The 13,596-nt window shown below is 36.5% G+C and overlaps 1 protein-coding gene, 1 long non-coding RNA gene, 4 other non-coding genes and 1 pseudogene across 9 annotated transcripts; all 7 read left to right on the top strand.

Moving 5' to 3' along the window:
* Positions 1-1,194: 1,194 nt before the first annotated feature.
* TRNAE-CUC lies at positions 1,195-1,267 on the top strand. The gene has a single exon. It is a non-coding gene; the product is annotated as a tRNA-Glu (tRNA).
* Positions 1,268-1,464: 197 nt separating this feature from the next.
* LOC122007253 lies at positions 1,465-3,211 on the top strand. Of its 2 annotated transcripts, none has more exons than XR_006118876.1 (3): positions 1,465-1,647; positions 2,717-2,787; positions 2,866-3,211. It is a non-coding gene; the product is annotated as an uncharacterized LOC122007253 (long non-coding RNA). The 2 variants fall into 2 exon arrangements; XR_006118875.1 differs by having other exon boundaries at positions 2,714-2,787.
* LOC122007656 lies at positions 1,804-2,018 on the top strand. The gene has a single exon (XR_006119104.1). It is a non-coding gene; the product is annotated as a small nucleolar RNA U3 (small nucleolar RNA).
* A 1,522-nt stretch (positions 3,212-4,733) lies between the features above and the next one.
* Positions 4,734-4,876, top strand: LOC122007663 (annotated as a pseudogene).
* A 5,257-nt stretch (positions 4,877-10,133) lies between these two features.
* On the top strand, positions 10,134-10,206 carry TRNAE-CUC. Its single transcript has one exon. It is a non-coding gene; the product is annotated as a tRNA-Glu (tRNA).
* A 198-nt stretch (positions 10,207-10,404) lies between these two features.
* Positions 10,405-12,102, top strand: LOC122007252. Of its 3 annotated transcripts, none has more exons than XM_042563081.1 (3): positions 10,405-10,587; positions 11,619-11,691; positions 11,768-12,102. In XM_042563081.1, exons 1-3 carry the CDS (start codon positions 10,482-10,484, stop codon positions 11,928-11,930), a joined length of 342 nt encoding a protein of 113 aa, XP_042419015.1. In that variant the 5' UTR covers positions 10,405-10,481; the 3' UTR covers positions 11,931-12,102. The 3 variants fall into 3 exon arrangements, 2 of the variants coding, with proteins under 2 accessions (XP_042419015.1, XP_042419014.1); XM_042563080.1 differs by having other exon boundaries at positions 11,616-11,691; XR_006118874.1 differs by lacking the exons at positions 11,619-11,691; positions 11,768-12,102 and adding an exon at positions 10,758-11,181.
* LOC122007660 lies at positions 10,740-10,958 on the top strand. Its single transcript, XR_006119108.1, has one exon. It is a non-coding gene; the product is annotated as a small nucleolar RNA U3 (small nucleolar RNA).
* Positions 12,103-13,596: the final 1,494 nt, after the last annotated feature.

The following is a 13,596-nucleotide window of genomic DNA, read 5'->3' as shown; positions in this document are numbered from 1 at the left end:
TGGCCGAGCATGACTTCCGCTCGGCCCTTCGTTACTGTTCAATCGAGCGCCGGAACCCCAACTCCTGTCGGGGCGCCTTTTGCCATCGGTTATTCATCGGTCGGCCCATCCTTCCCCGGTCGGCCGACCGGTCCGCCCTTCTCCGGTCGACCACCTGGCCCTTTGACTTCCACGTGGCGTTGACCCATTAAAATGGGGGTCCCCTGTTCTAACTGCCGGATCATTAGGTTTAGCCAAATTCTGAAACCTAATTCTAACCGATTAAGAAACATTGCTTAATTCAACCTTTAAGATCATTACTTAGCCAATTGATCACCCATTTGATCTTTCAATCAATTATGGAAGATGTTAGCTAATCAACATTAGACTAATTCTTATCAATAAAGTATCAGTCATCAATCAATCTAAACTGATCCGAATTCTTTTTTCACATGCTTCAATATAATTCAAGCAAGACATGAATTAATAATCCAAAGAAACTCTTAAATATAATAGCTCATCTACGACGGAAATCAAGGAGGGGAAAAACATTGAAGGGAACATATATCGACGAATGGAACAATGATCGAATGCCTATGTCTTAGCGATGATTTGATGGAGCTGCTCCTTGTCGACCAAAGGATCGACCGAGACAGAAGAAGACGACGCGTCCTCTTCCCTCAACGGTGCGATAGAGATGTGGCAACAATGGTGGCCAGTTGGTCATAGAGACACGCAAATGCTCTAGAGAATGAAACTACGGAAGTAAAACCTAACTCATGGTCAACCCGAGCTCATAGCCAAGGCAAAGGCAGGTGCCCAACGAGGTAGACAACAATGGGGATGCTGTTGGAGCACAATCCCGGCGATGACATGCAAGAGGGACAGGTGACGGTGAGAAGGAAAGGTAAGCCAAAGGCATGAGTCTACCGTCTCTACAGCAAGTCGGCAAACTGAAAGAGAAATAGAAGATTGAGCGGATCAATTTTTCGCTCGGGAACGGATTAGAAGACCGATTGATTCCTATGAGGACATCCGCATCATATTGTTTTCCAGGGATTCTATTTATGCTCTGCCTCAAGTACTTTAAGAAATATTTGTGATCATTGGCATCCTACTTTCTGTTAGCGCAGTTAAGTTGCTTCATGTTTTTATGCTTATTTGGTGCTGGTTAGTTATGTTATATTAGTTTTAGTGGAAGAAAGAAGAACACAATCCGTTGTAGTCTAGTTGGTTAGGATATTCGGCTCTCACCCGAAAGACCCGGGTTCGAGTCCCGGCAACGGAATTTTTTAATTTGCGCTTCAATTTTAGGACGACTGAACCGAGTCATTCGAACCCGGCCGACCAAATTGAATCGCAACCGTTCGAATGATGACAAACGCGATGGCGGGTCTTCATCATCCAACGGCCACCATTTCGCTACCAGAACCTTCTTCCTCTATCGTCTATAAAACCATAAAGCAGCGTGCGTTCGCAGATACGCAGCTTCTTCCTCTTTGTTTTTTTTTTGCCTCTCTTTTTCCTTAGGCGCTTGCGCTTCGTCGTCGCTGTTTCCGAGATGGGGGGAAAACGTACAAGGCCCCGGTGGCGAAGGTCGAGAGGAAGAAGCTCGGTGGACTGGTCGCCGAGGAGAACTGCGGCCCGTCGATACTCCGACTCGCATAAGTGAATCCCATCTCCCTTTTATTTCGTGTTTTTGGGTAGATCCTTGAAAGGACGGTGCGGCCGGTGCTGTTTTTTATCATCTCGTTATTTAGTCCCACATCTGTTGTTTGTTCTGTAAACTAGTCATTTATGTATGAGGCGCTAGCTTCCCTTGTTACGACCTTACTTGAACAGGATCTGTTCTATAGGCTCGTACCACTGTGTCCTTGAGTGTTAAGGAGACTGGCAACCCAATCTGGATGATGACGGGAAGGTTCGAGATCAGAGCGTGATTAACGGCTCAGATTCTATGGGATCGGAGGCTGTGGAGGATCGTTCCTAGCGGGTGTCTACTCACCTGCTGTGGTGGTCTCGAATCTGTCTGACAGACACGAAACATGTTTTTTGTAGGTTCATCTCGTTGTTTAGTCCCACATCCGTCCGTGATTGATCGTTCTCTGCAGATCTCTACTCCTGCTGGGGTGGTCTCGAGTCTTTCCGACAGACCATAAAATAGTTTTTACCTTAACGAAGAAGCGACGCAGCAAATTAACGAGATCAGAACACTAAATCTAAATAAAACCTGATGAAAATCATCAAAAATTGTAGCGATCAGGGCACTACCGTCATTTACTTATTTCTAGTTCAACGATACATGTACCACATCGCGCGGGCCCCATCGTCCGACCGTAAGTGAATCATTATGGTTCAAATAGTGACAAAGTGACGCGACATCTTTTTCGCCCAATCTTCCAGTAATGTCAGAGCCATCAAATCTTTTCTTGCGCCTTTACAACAGCAGCCGTGTCGTAGATACGTATCTTTTTTTCAGTAGACACGTGATTTTCCTTTCCTTTTCAGCTGGCTTTAATAGCATTAGTATTATCATAGTATTTTCATTTTTCATTGACACAATAATGCATTCAGAAAATGCATACATGAATGACAGTATGATTGTAGAACTTCTACATTGCGTCTCAAGTATTGTTTATTTCCCAAACTTGCCACTTGTGGGTGTGCTTTGAGTGTCATCTCAAGCTTCCTTCTTCTGCCTTCTGAAAATTGTTAATTGTTCATCAAAATTCAGCAGGTTCTGATCACCTCAGGGATGTATTTGGACACATGGACCTCAGTGATCAGAGGACATCGCTGCACTGTCTGGTGGTCACATGTTAATTGGTAACCTTGCTTTCTGATAATTATCTCTAAACCTTTTTCCTTTCATTTTGTTTCTGGCAGGGAAATCCTAAGTGGTGAGAAAAAAACTTCTCCATCTGCCTTCCGACAAGGCCCTATTAGTTGGGGATTAAATTTAACAGCAGATAAAGTTAAAATATAATGGAGTCAGTGGATAGAGATAGAGATTGAATATCATGAGGTGATAAATAATGGATAGATGTGGTGGTAATTATTAATAAGAAAGAGAGTTAATGGTAAAAAAAAGAAATTATCTAGATTCAATTTGTTTGAGAAAAACTCGATGTAGTGGGAAATAAATGTGGAGTTAGTAATTATCTTATAAGTCTATATATATATATATATATATATATATATATATATATGTTAACATTTTCAATGAATGAAACTTGGGTTTATGTTTTTTTTTCTTATTCTCCTTTTTCATATAGGGTGTATTTTTTTTCTTCCATTAAAATATTATCAGAGTTATGACTAATAGAGATATGATTCCCTTCTAAATTTCGTATTCAATGTGAGTAATTATAATAATTAATGTATCAAAATGAAAATAAATTTTTAGAACTCATGATATTTTGGAGGTTATGGATAAAGATTATGATGATCCAAGTGATGACTCAACTATCTCTGACGACATATTTAAGAAAGATAGTACGAGAATTTAAGAAAAAATGACAAATGCACTTTTTCTTATTTTTCAAAATTTTGACTTAGGATAGTTTTAATAAAATCTCAAATGTTTTTTCCATCAAATACGTATGGGAGAAGTTTTAAGTCTCATATCAAAAAAAAAAGAAAAGACAAATCAAGAAGCGAGAGGCTAAAAGAAGTAAATATCATTGAAAAAAAATTTTGATTATTAAATTTAAAATTTGATAGTATTACAATCATTATCGAAGAGATTAAGGATCTATAAGTCATGATGATAGAGTAACTCCTGGATGTATTACAAGTCTACGAAGAAAAGAAAAAAATTAATTAAAATTAAATGGAGAGATTACTCAATAACTTCTAAAGACAATTCTTCAACTGCTAAAGATAAATATTTAGTAACAATAGAAGTAGAAGAGACTGTGAATATGGATGAGGTGATGCAAATGAGCAAGGATGGAGTTCTAATAACAACAATGAAAGAGGAGAAATTTAATAAAAGGATATGTAAAATTGAGGTACGACAAATCTCAAATTAAATGTTATAATTTTGTTAAGATTGACGTAATGGTAAAGTTGTTATGTGACCGGGTTCGAATCCTGGAAATAGTCTCTTGCAAAAAGCAGGGTAAGACTGCGTACAATGGATCTTTCCCTGGGACCCCGCATGACGTGACCTTCATGTACCGAGCTATTTTTTTTTATTAAATTGTGATAAATTTGGGCATTATACTAAAAAATGTAGATTACATAAGAATAAAGTATATGAAAGACCATATTATATAGAAGAAGAAAAAAGACAATACTCTACCGCTAGCATATTTTACTATTTTATTAAGAATTTAGATCTTTAATTAACTAATTTTCAGCTAATTTAGTGAAACTCAAAATTAAATTATGTTAATGTTCTTTTTTTTTTCACATTAAAAATAATTTCTAAAATTATTAGTAATTTCCATATACGCATCATTCAGAAATTTAGAATTCAAGACTCAATTATCGTGTATTATTCAGATTTTTTTTCATTAATCAATTAGTGATATAGAGTTCGAGACTCAGTTGTGACATATTATTGAGAATTTTTCTCATTAATCAATTTGGGATATAGAATTCGCGATTCAATTGTTGCGTATTATTGAGAATTTTTTTCATCAATCAATTAGGAATCTAGAGTTTTCTTTAGTCTCATAACTTAGAATTGATAATACTGCGAACAGAGAAACTTCTATAAATACCTTAAGCTGACAATGTTAGAAAATATATTTTTCTCGGCTTTTTGACTAAGATCAAGTATGGTATTAAATTAATTTTTTATGAGGGGGAGTTCGTTATAGTAGCTTGTTACTGGGATTCTCGAGCGTAACTCTTGCATTATAATATTGTGTGGGTCTGTAACACCCTTACTTAATTTATGGGCGACTTTTTAACTAAGATTAAGTATAGTATTTGTTCTTACCAGTTTAATATATGATATGAAAAATTAATTGATTTTTTATGAAGTAGAGTTCCTTACAGATGTAAATATAACACTTGAGAACCTAAATAATTCAAATTCTCAGAGAGACAGGTACTTTAGTATTCATGTATTATATTCACAAGCAACGTGTGCCCACGATTGCTAGTAAAGATAAAGAAAAAGGGGAAGATACAATGTGGTCTCTCGACATTGATGTAAGTAATCATATGTGTGGAAAAAGAAGTATGTTCATAGAGTTTAGTGGATCAGTTGGTGGTAATGTATCATTCGAAGATGAATAAAAAATATACGTGAAAGGCAAAGGTAACATTTTTATCCATTTAAAGAATAAAAAATATGAATTTATTTCAGATATTTTCTTTGTGCCAAATATGAAGAGCAACATTTTAAACTTATGACAACTCTTGGAAAGAGGACATGACATTCATCTAAAAGATAATATGATCTTAAAAGATGATAGTAGTTGCTTAATTGTTGGTGTACCTATGTTAAGTAATAGAATGTTCTTGCTTAATATTTAAAATAATATTTTCAATTGTCTCAAAACTTGTTATAAAAACATCACTTGGTTATGACATTTTCGATTTGGGCATCCCAATTTCGGAGGGTTAGAATTGCTTTCAAAAGAGGAAATGGTGAGAGGATTATTTTGTATCAAATATCCTAACTAATTATGTGAAGCAAGTCTACTAGGGAATCAGTTTAGAAATGAATTTCCAAATAAGTCAAGTTCAAAAACCCAAAAGCCGCTTGAATTTAATCACATAGATGTTTGTGGTCTGATAAATGTAAATTCACTTACTAAAATTAATTATTTTTTTTATCTAGAGATGATTTTTCTAAATCCACGCAAGATAACAATTCACAACCCATACAGTTTGTTTAAACGCAAACCATGCAAATTAATAATACACAATCTACATGGTTGTGCAAACACAAATCATGCATGATAATCATCAACCGCGTATAGTAAAATCAAAACAATCTACGTGCCAACACGACTTAAATACAACAAGTACGAATATCGGAAACAAATACCCAACCAGAATTAAAATTTCACTTACAAGTGAATTATTATAGAAACAAGTCCAAAAGTCTAAAGTAGAATTAAAATGAAAATCAAAGGTGGAAAGCTCTCGATGAGATATGGGAATGACAGATAAGATTTTCCAGTGACTTCACATTACTTCTGTCTACTACCTAAGAAAGAAAAACATAACTGGGGTGGTGACTCCAAATGACTCAACGGGTAATATAAAATAGACAATGCATGAACAAAATATATATCTAGAGAATTAAAGATTTACAATCTCATGGGAAATAATAAAAATAACAATGGTACTATAATAAATGTCCATTCTTAAACCTACATACTAAGTAATAAAAGTAAGTGCAAGAATGGATCTACAACAGTATTGCTTGTATATACAAGAGCACCATATATGACATATACAACTATTAATAAACAATCTAATGTCGAGCACACGCAATAAACATATCTCAATCATATATAAATATATCACAGACATATGGATATAATAAATCAACAACATACTCAAACACATATCATATGCACATGCACGAGCATGGTCACTTCCGCCCACCCCTCAAGTTACCACGATCCTTGTGTGGCTGAGAGACTGGGATAATGACAATTGTACGACATGTAGGGAGATCAGTGGCCGGCATGAAAGGGGGTTGGATAGACGGTACCCCCAAATCTTGTGCTTCCTACCAATGTTAGCTTGCACAGGGAAAATACAAACAAAACAAACAAACTAAACTAAAACTAAGACAAGAAATTAAAATGCAAACCAATACACGTCCGTTTAACGTGGTTCGGAGATTATGGCTCCTACTCCATGGCTGTCCGCAAGGTGGACGATCCCGATCCTTCGGTGGATTACTCCTCGACAAACTCCGTCTAGCTCACGTAACTCCTTGTGGGTGAAGAAATCTCACCACAACCCTCACAAGAACTCCTTTGACGCTAGGGCACAGGTAGACTACTAATAGAGATTAACTACCTCTATTTCGTCAACCTCAACTAAGCTTCCAAGGTTTGGTTATATAGGCCGCAGGTTAGAAAACCCCGCCTACTAGTCGACTGCCAAAACATGCAGTCGACTGCCCTCTGTGGAAATTCGATCGTTACATCTCAACGGCTCGGTACCAGTTGATTGCTAAAACATGTAGTCGACTACTCCACATTAGCTAAGCGAACAGAAGCATTCTGTTCGCTCCCAGTCGACTGATGAAACATGCAGTTGACTGGTGCCGAGTACATTCTCTCACAGCATTTGGACCCTCACTCTTACGACTCTTTTGATGCTTCCTTCGCAGCCTTGACCCCTTGCCTTCAAGTCTACTTTCTTTAGCTCTCGTCCCTCGGATGCATACAAGCCCGTGGCTCGTCCCCAATGTCATCTTTCGCATATGCCTCGAAGTCGTTTCCCTCGGCCCTTGTCCTCGCTGCCTTGTCCACGGTCCCTCGGATACATACAAGTCCGCGGCTCGTCTCCAATGTTATCCTTCACCGAACCCGAAGCCGTCAACCTGAGTCTCATGTGTATCCTGCGGTCCTACACAACTCAAGTACACATATCAAATACAAGGGTGAACCTAACTTAAACTCTTTGCTCAAACACCAAAACACATGGTCCCACGGACCATTGGGATTGCTCCAACACGACATTTCAGCTACCACTACTCTCAAATGGTCGAGTGGATAGTTTGTAAAGTAGTTATCTAACTACATAGCAATGGGGTCTCTACCTGCTCGCAATTCTAGCTATCACTACCCCTTAGTAGTTGAGTGGGCATGACAGGACATGCTGCATGCACTCCAGACACCACTACACTAAGTAGCTGAGTATGCAAAATTGACTGACGACTCTCTCAACCACAAGGGAGACATTGTCACCGACATACATGCAATGCTATCATGAGCAAGATGTGAATAATCATATCTATAGATCTAATAATCAACTATACCACAATAACACAAGCATGTCTAACAATATATATGTATATATAGTAACCAATGTTAATAAACAAAATAACCAATGTCAACTAATATCATGGATAACAAGAGACTCTATAGATATCAAGTCAATCATCTCAAAGATTAAGCAAAATATATATCAAACTCAAGAAGTAACATGAATAATGTCAAGGTAAATATAGTTGACTATCTAATCATAGCTCATGTACTAAGGACAAAGCACTAAAGAAACAAAGTAAAAAGTATCCGTCTCAAATGTAGATTAAGTGAAATATCCATATGTAATGTTTACCATGAGCTTAAAATCCTACAGCATACAACACGACAATTCTCTAACATAAATCAAATAACTAACCTAAATCCTAATCCAATTAGGGAACCCTGATTAGATTAACCTAATCATTGATTAGCTCTGATTAATTCAGCTCATTTGATTAAATTAGATTTAGCCAAATTCTGAAACCTAATTCTTACCGATTAAGAAACATTGATTAATTCAACCTTTAAGATCATTACTTAGCCAATTGATCACCCATTTGATCTTTCAATCAATTATGGAAGATGTTAGCTAATCAACATTAGTCTAACTCTTATCGATAAAGTATCAGTCATCATTCAATCTAAACTGATCCGAATTCTTTTTTCACATGCTTCAATATAATTCAAGCAAGACATGAATTAATAATCCAAAGAAACTCTTAAATATAATAGCTCATCTACGACGGAAATCAAGGAGGGGAAAAACATTGAAGGGAGCATATATCGACAAATGGAACAATAATCGGATGCCTATGTCTTAGCGATGATTTGATGGAGCTGCTCCTTGTCGACTAGAGGATCGACCGAGGCAGAAGAACAAGACGTTTCCTCTTCCCTCAACGGTGCCATGGAGATGCGGTAACGATGTTGGATGCTCTAGAGAATGAAACTACGGAGGTAAAACCCAACTCACGGTCCAATCGACCTCACAGCCAAGACAAAGGCAGATGCCCGACGAGGTAGACAACAATGGGGATGCTGTTGGAGTACAATCCCGGCGATGGCATGCAAGAGGGATAGGTGGGTACAGGTGACGGTGAGAAGGAAAGGCAAGCCAAAGGCATGAGCTTGCCGCCTTTCACGTAGCCAAGATTTTAAACTAGGAGGGGCGATTTTTAAAAATTTCAAAGTTTAGTATAGGTCAATTTTCATAATCTAAATTTTGAATTTATGGAGACAAGAATGAACTTAAATTTAAAATCTTTAACATTAGTACTAAGTTCTAGTTGAAACAACAATCTGTCAATCTCAAGTGCTTATCGATGACTTAAAATTAAAAAATCAATTATGATATTGCTTCCTTATAATATTTAGCATTCCTAAATCGACGAAAGGGTATGACACAGCAGTGCTGTAGTGTGTATAGGAAGAAAAGAAGATAGAGAAATTTTTTTTAAAAATATAATAATTCATTTTAAAATGATCAAAAATTTTAAATTTGATTCGATCATAACTTGATCAAATCTACTCCAAATTAATCTCAGTTTAAACCAACGTAATTATTATCTTCGTGCCTACCAATTGGATTTAGTTCGAATCCAATCCAATTCAATTTTAATTTAGCACCATCATTTCATGGTCTACATTTAATTTATCAATTTATTATTATATATTTTATTTTTAAAATTCAACATTTAACATTCCAAGACACGGTATTTTCTCGTAAAAGAGGTACCAATGTATAGCTTAGGTCAAGGGTTTTTAAATATGTGATCAATTTTAATTTTTCGACGACGAACGGTGGTGAATCAATCAATCAAAATAGTATTGGGGACTTTTCAAATATATACTATTAGTGTTTTTCTAAATTTCAGAGGGGGCGTTCGCACCCCCTCCTCACAATATGGCTACGCCTTTATTTGTAGCAAGTTAGCAAATTGAAAAAGAAAGAAAAGATCAAACGGATTAATTTTGTGCTCGGGAGCTTATTAGAAGACCAATCGACTCTTAAGAAAATATCCACATCACATTGTTTTCCAGGGATTCTATTCATGCTCTGCCTCAAGTACTTTAAGAAATATTTGTGATCATTGGCATCCTACTTTCTGTTAGCGTAGTTAAGTTGCTTCATGTTTTTATGCTTATTTGGTGCTGGGTACTTATGTTATATTAGATTTAATGGAAGAATCAAAAACAGATTCCGTTGTAGTCTAGTTGGTTAGGATATTCGGCTCTCACCCGAAAGACCCGGGTTCGAGTCCCGGCAACGAAAGTTTTTTTATTTGCCCTTCAATTTTAGGACGACCGAATCTAGTCATTCGAACCAGGCCGACCAAATTGAATCGCAACCGTTCAAATAATGACAAAAGGAATGGCGGGTCTTCTTCATCCAACGGCCACCATTTCGCTACCAGAACCTTCTTCCTCTATCGTCTATAAAACATTCAAGCAGACGTACGTTCGCAGAAACGCAGCTCTTCCTCTTTTGTTTTTTTTGCCTCTCGTTTTTCCTTTACTCGCTTGCGCTTCGTCGTCGCTGTTTCCGAGATGGGGGAAATCGTACAAGGCCGCGGTGGCGAAGGTCGAGAGGAAGAAGCTCGGTGGACTGGTCGCCGAGGAGAACTGCGGCCCGTCGATGCTCCGCCTTGCATAAGTGAATCCCATCTCACTTTGATTTCGTGTTTTTGGGTAGATCCTTGAAGGACGCTCAGGTCGTTGCTGTTTTATCATCTCGTTTTTTAGTCCCACATCCGTTGTATGTTTTGTAAACGAGACTTTATGTATGAGGCGCTGGCTTTTTTCACCTCGACCTTACTTGAACAGGATCTGTTCTATAGGCTCGTACCACTGTATCCTTGAGTGTTAAGGAGACAGGCAACCCTATCTGGATGATGATGTAAAGATTCAAGATCAGAGTGTGATTAACGGCTTAGATTCTCTAAGATCGGAGGCTGTGGAGGATCGTTCTCAGCAGATCTCTACTCCTGATGGGGGTGGTCTGGTCTCGAGTCTGTCTGACAGATCATAAAATAGTTTTTGTAGTTTCATCTCCTTGTTTAGTCCCACATCCGCCTGTGATTGGTGGCTGTGGATGATCGTTCTCAGCAGATCTCTACTCCTGCTGGGGGTGGTCTGGTCTCGAGTCTGTCTGACAGATCATAAAATAGTTTTTCCCTTAACGAAGAAGCGACGCAGCAAATTAATATAATAATTTTATGTTTTTTATAAATTAAAATTTAAATAACGAGATCAGAATACTAAATCTAAAATAAAATCTGATGAAAATCTTCAAATATTGTAACGATCAGGGCACTACCGTCATTTCATCGCGCGGGCCCCATCTTCCAGTAATGTCAGAGCCATCAAATCTTTTATTGCTCCTTTACAACAGTAGCCGTGTTATAGATACGTATCTTTTCTTCCAGTAGATACGTGATTTTCCTTTCCTTTTCAGATGGCTTTAATTGCATTTGTATTATCGTAGTATTTCCATTTTTCATTGACACAATAATGCATTCAGAAAAGGCATACATGAAAAGAGAGTATGACTGTAGAACTTCTACATTGTATCTCAAGTATTGTTTATTTCCAAAACATGCCACTTGTGGGTGCGCTATGAGTGTCATCTCAAGCTTCCTTCTTCTGCCTGATGAAAATTGTTAATTTTTCATCAAAATTCAGCAGGTTCTGATCACCTCAGGGATGCATTTGGACACATATGGGCCTCAGTGATCAGAGGACATCGCTGCACTGTCTGGTGGTCACATTAATTGGAAACCTTTCTTTCTGATAATTATGTCTAAACCATTTTCCATGCATTTTGTTTCTGGCAGGGAAATCCTAAGTGGTGAGAAAGAAGCTTCTCCATCTGCCTTCCGACAAGGCCTTATTAGTTGGGAATTAAATTTAACAGCAGATAAAGTTAAAATATTATGGAGTCAGTGGGTAGAGATTGAATATTATGAGGTGATAAATAATAGATATATGAGGTGGTAATTATTGATGAGAATAAGAGTTCATGGTAAAAAAAAACTTATCTAGATTCAATTTGTTTGAAATAAACTCGATGTAGTGAGAAATAAATGTGGAGTTAGTAATTAACTAGTAAGTCTATAGTTATGTTAACATTTTTAATGAATGAAATTTGTGTTTATATTTTTTTTCCTTATTCTTCTCTTCCATATATAGTGTATTTTTTTTTTTCAATAATATGATATCAGAGCTATGATTAATAAAGAGAGCTATGATTAATAAAGATATGATTCCCTTCTAGATTTTAGTTTTCAATGCTAGTAATTATAATAATTAAAGTATAAAGATAAAAATAATTTTTTGGAACTCATGATATTTTGGAGGTTATGGAGAAAAGTTATGATTGTCCATGTGATGATTCAACGTTATCTCTGATTCAAAAAAGACATTAAGAAAAATAGACAAATGTGCACTCTTTCTCATTTTTCAAGTTTCAGACGAGGGTAGTTTTGAGAAAATCTAAGTGTCATTTCCGCCCAGTAAGCATGGAAAAAATTTGAAGTCCCATGTCAAAGAGAAGAAAAGATAAATCAAGAAGTGTGAGATTAAAAGAAGTAAATATCATTTAGAAATTTTTTTTGATCATTGGATTTAAAATTTAATAGTATTATAATTATTATCGAAGATCAAGGATCTACAAGTCATGATGATAGAGTAACTCCTGGGTGCATTACAAGCCCATTAAGAAAAGAAAAAAAATAAATGAAGAGATTACTCAATAACTCTAAAGACAACTATTCAACCGATAAAGAAAGATAAAAGATTCAGTAACAATAGAAGTTAACGTGGAAGAGACCATGAATATGGATGAGGTCGTGCTAATGAGCAAGGATGAGGTTCTAATAATAACAATGAAAGAGGAGAAATTCAACAAGAGGACATGCAAAATTGAGGTACGACTAATCTCAAATTAAATGATATAATTGTGATAAGTTTGGCGCAACGGTAAAGTTGTTGTCATGTGATCAAAAGGTCACGGGTTCGAATCCTAGAGCAGCCTCTTACAAAAAGTAGAGTAAAGCTGTGTACAATAGATCCTTTCCCGGGACTCCGCATGGCGGGAGCTTCGTGCATCGAGACAACACCCTACCGCTAGCATATCTTACTATTTTATTAAGAATTTAGGTCTTTAAGTAACTAATTTTCAATTAATTTAGTGAAATTCAAAATTAAATTGTGTTAATGTTCTTTTTTCTTTTCACATTGAAAATAATTTCAAAATTTATTGATAATTTCTACTGACGCATCATTCAGGAATCTAGAGTTCAAGACTCAGTTATCGTGTATTATTGGGATGTTTTCTCATTAATTAATCAGTGATCTAGAGTTCGAGACTCAGTTGCGACATATTATTGAGATTTTTTCTCATTAATTAATTTGGGATATAGAATTCGAGATTCAACTACTGTGTATTATTGAGATTTTTTTTCATTAATCAATTAGGAATCTAGAGTTTTCTTTAGTCTCAGATCTTAGGATTGATAATACTGCGAAAAGAGAAGTTTTCATAAATACTTTGGGCCGACAATGTTAGAAAATATACTTTTCTCGACTTTTTGACTAAGATCAAATATGATATTAAATTAATTTTTATGAGGAGGAGTTCATTATAGTAGCTTGTTGTTGGAAT

This window comes from Zingiber officinale, chromosome 7B (genome assembly GCF_018446385.1).
Source record: "Zingiber officinale cultivar Zhangliang chromosome 7B, Zo_v1.1, whole genome shotgun sequence".
Lineage (NCBI taxonomy): Eukaryota > Viridiplantae > Streptophyta > Magnoliopsida > Zingiberales > Zingiberaceae > Zingiber > Zingiber officinale.
This window is presented reverse-complemented; position numbering and strand designations above follow the sequence as displayed.

Bases quoted from the DNA above. Each gene is read 5' to 3' on its own strand.
- LOC122007252 (XM_042563080.1), top strand. From the start codon at position 10,482: ATGGGGGAAATCGTACAAGGCCGCGGTGGCGAAGGTCGAGAGGAAGAA. The intron at 10,588-11,615 runs GTGAATCCCATC...ATCAAAATTCAG, and splicing joins CGATGCTCCGCCTTGCATAA to CAGGTTCTGATCACCTCAGG. The intron at 11,692-11,767 runs GTGGTCACATTA...TGTTTCTGGCAG, and splicing joins GGACATCGCTGCACTGTCTG to GGAAATCCTAAGTGGTGAGA.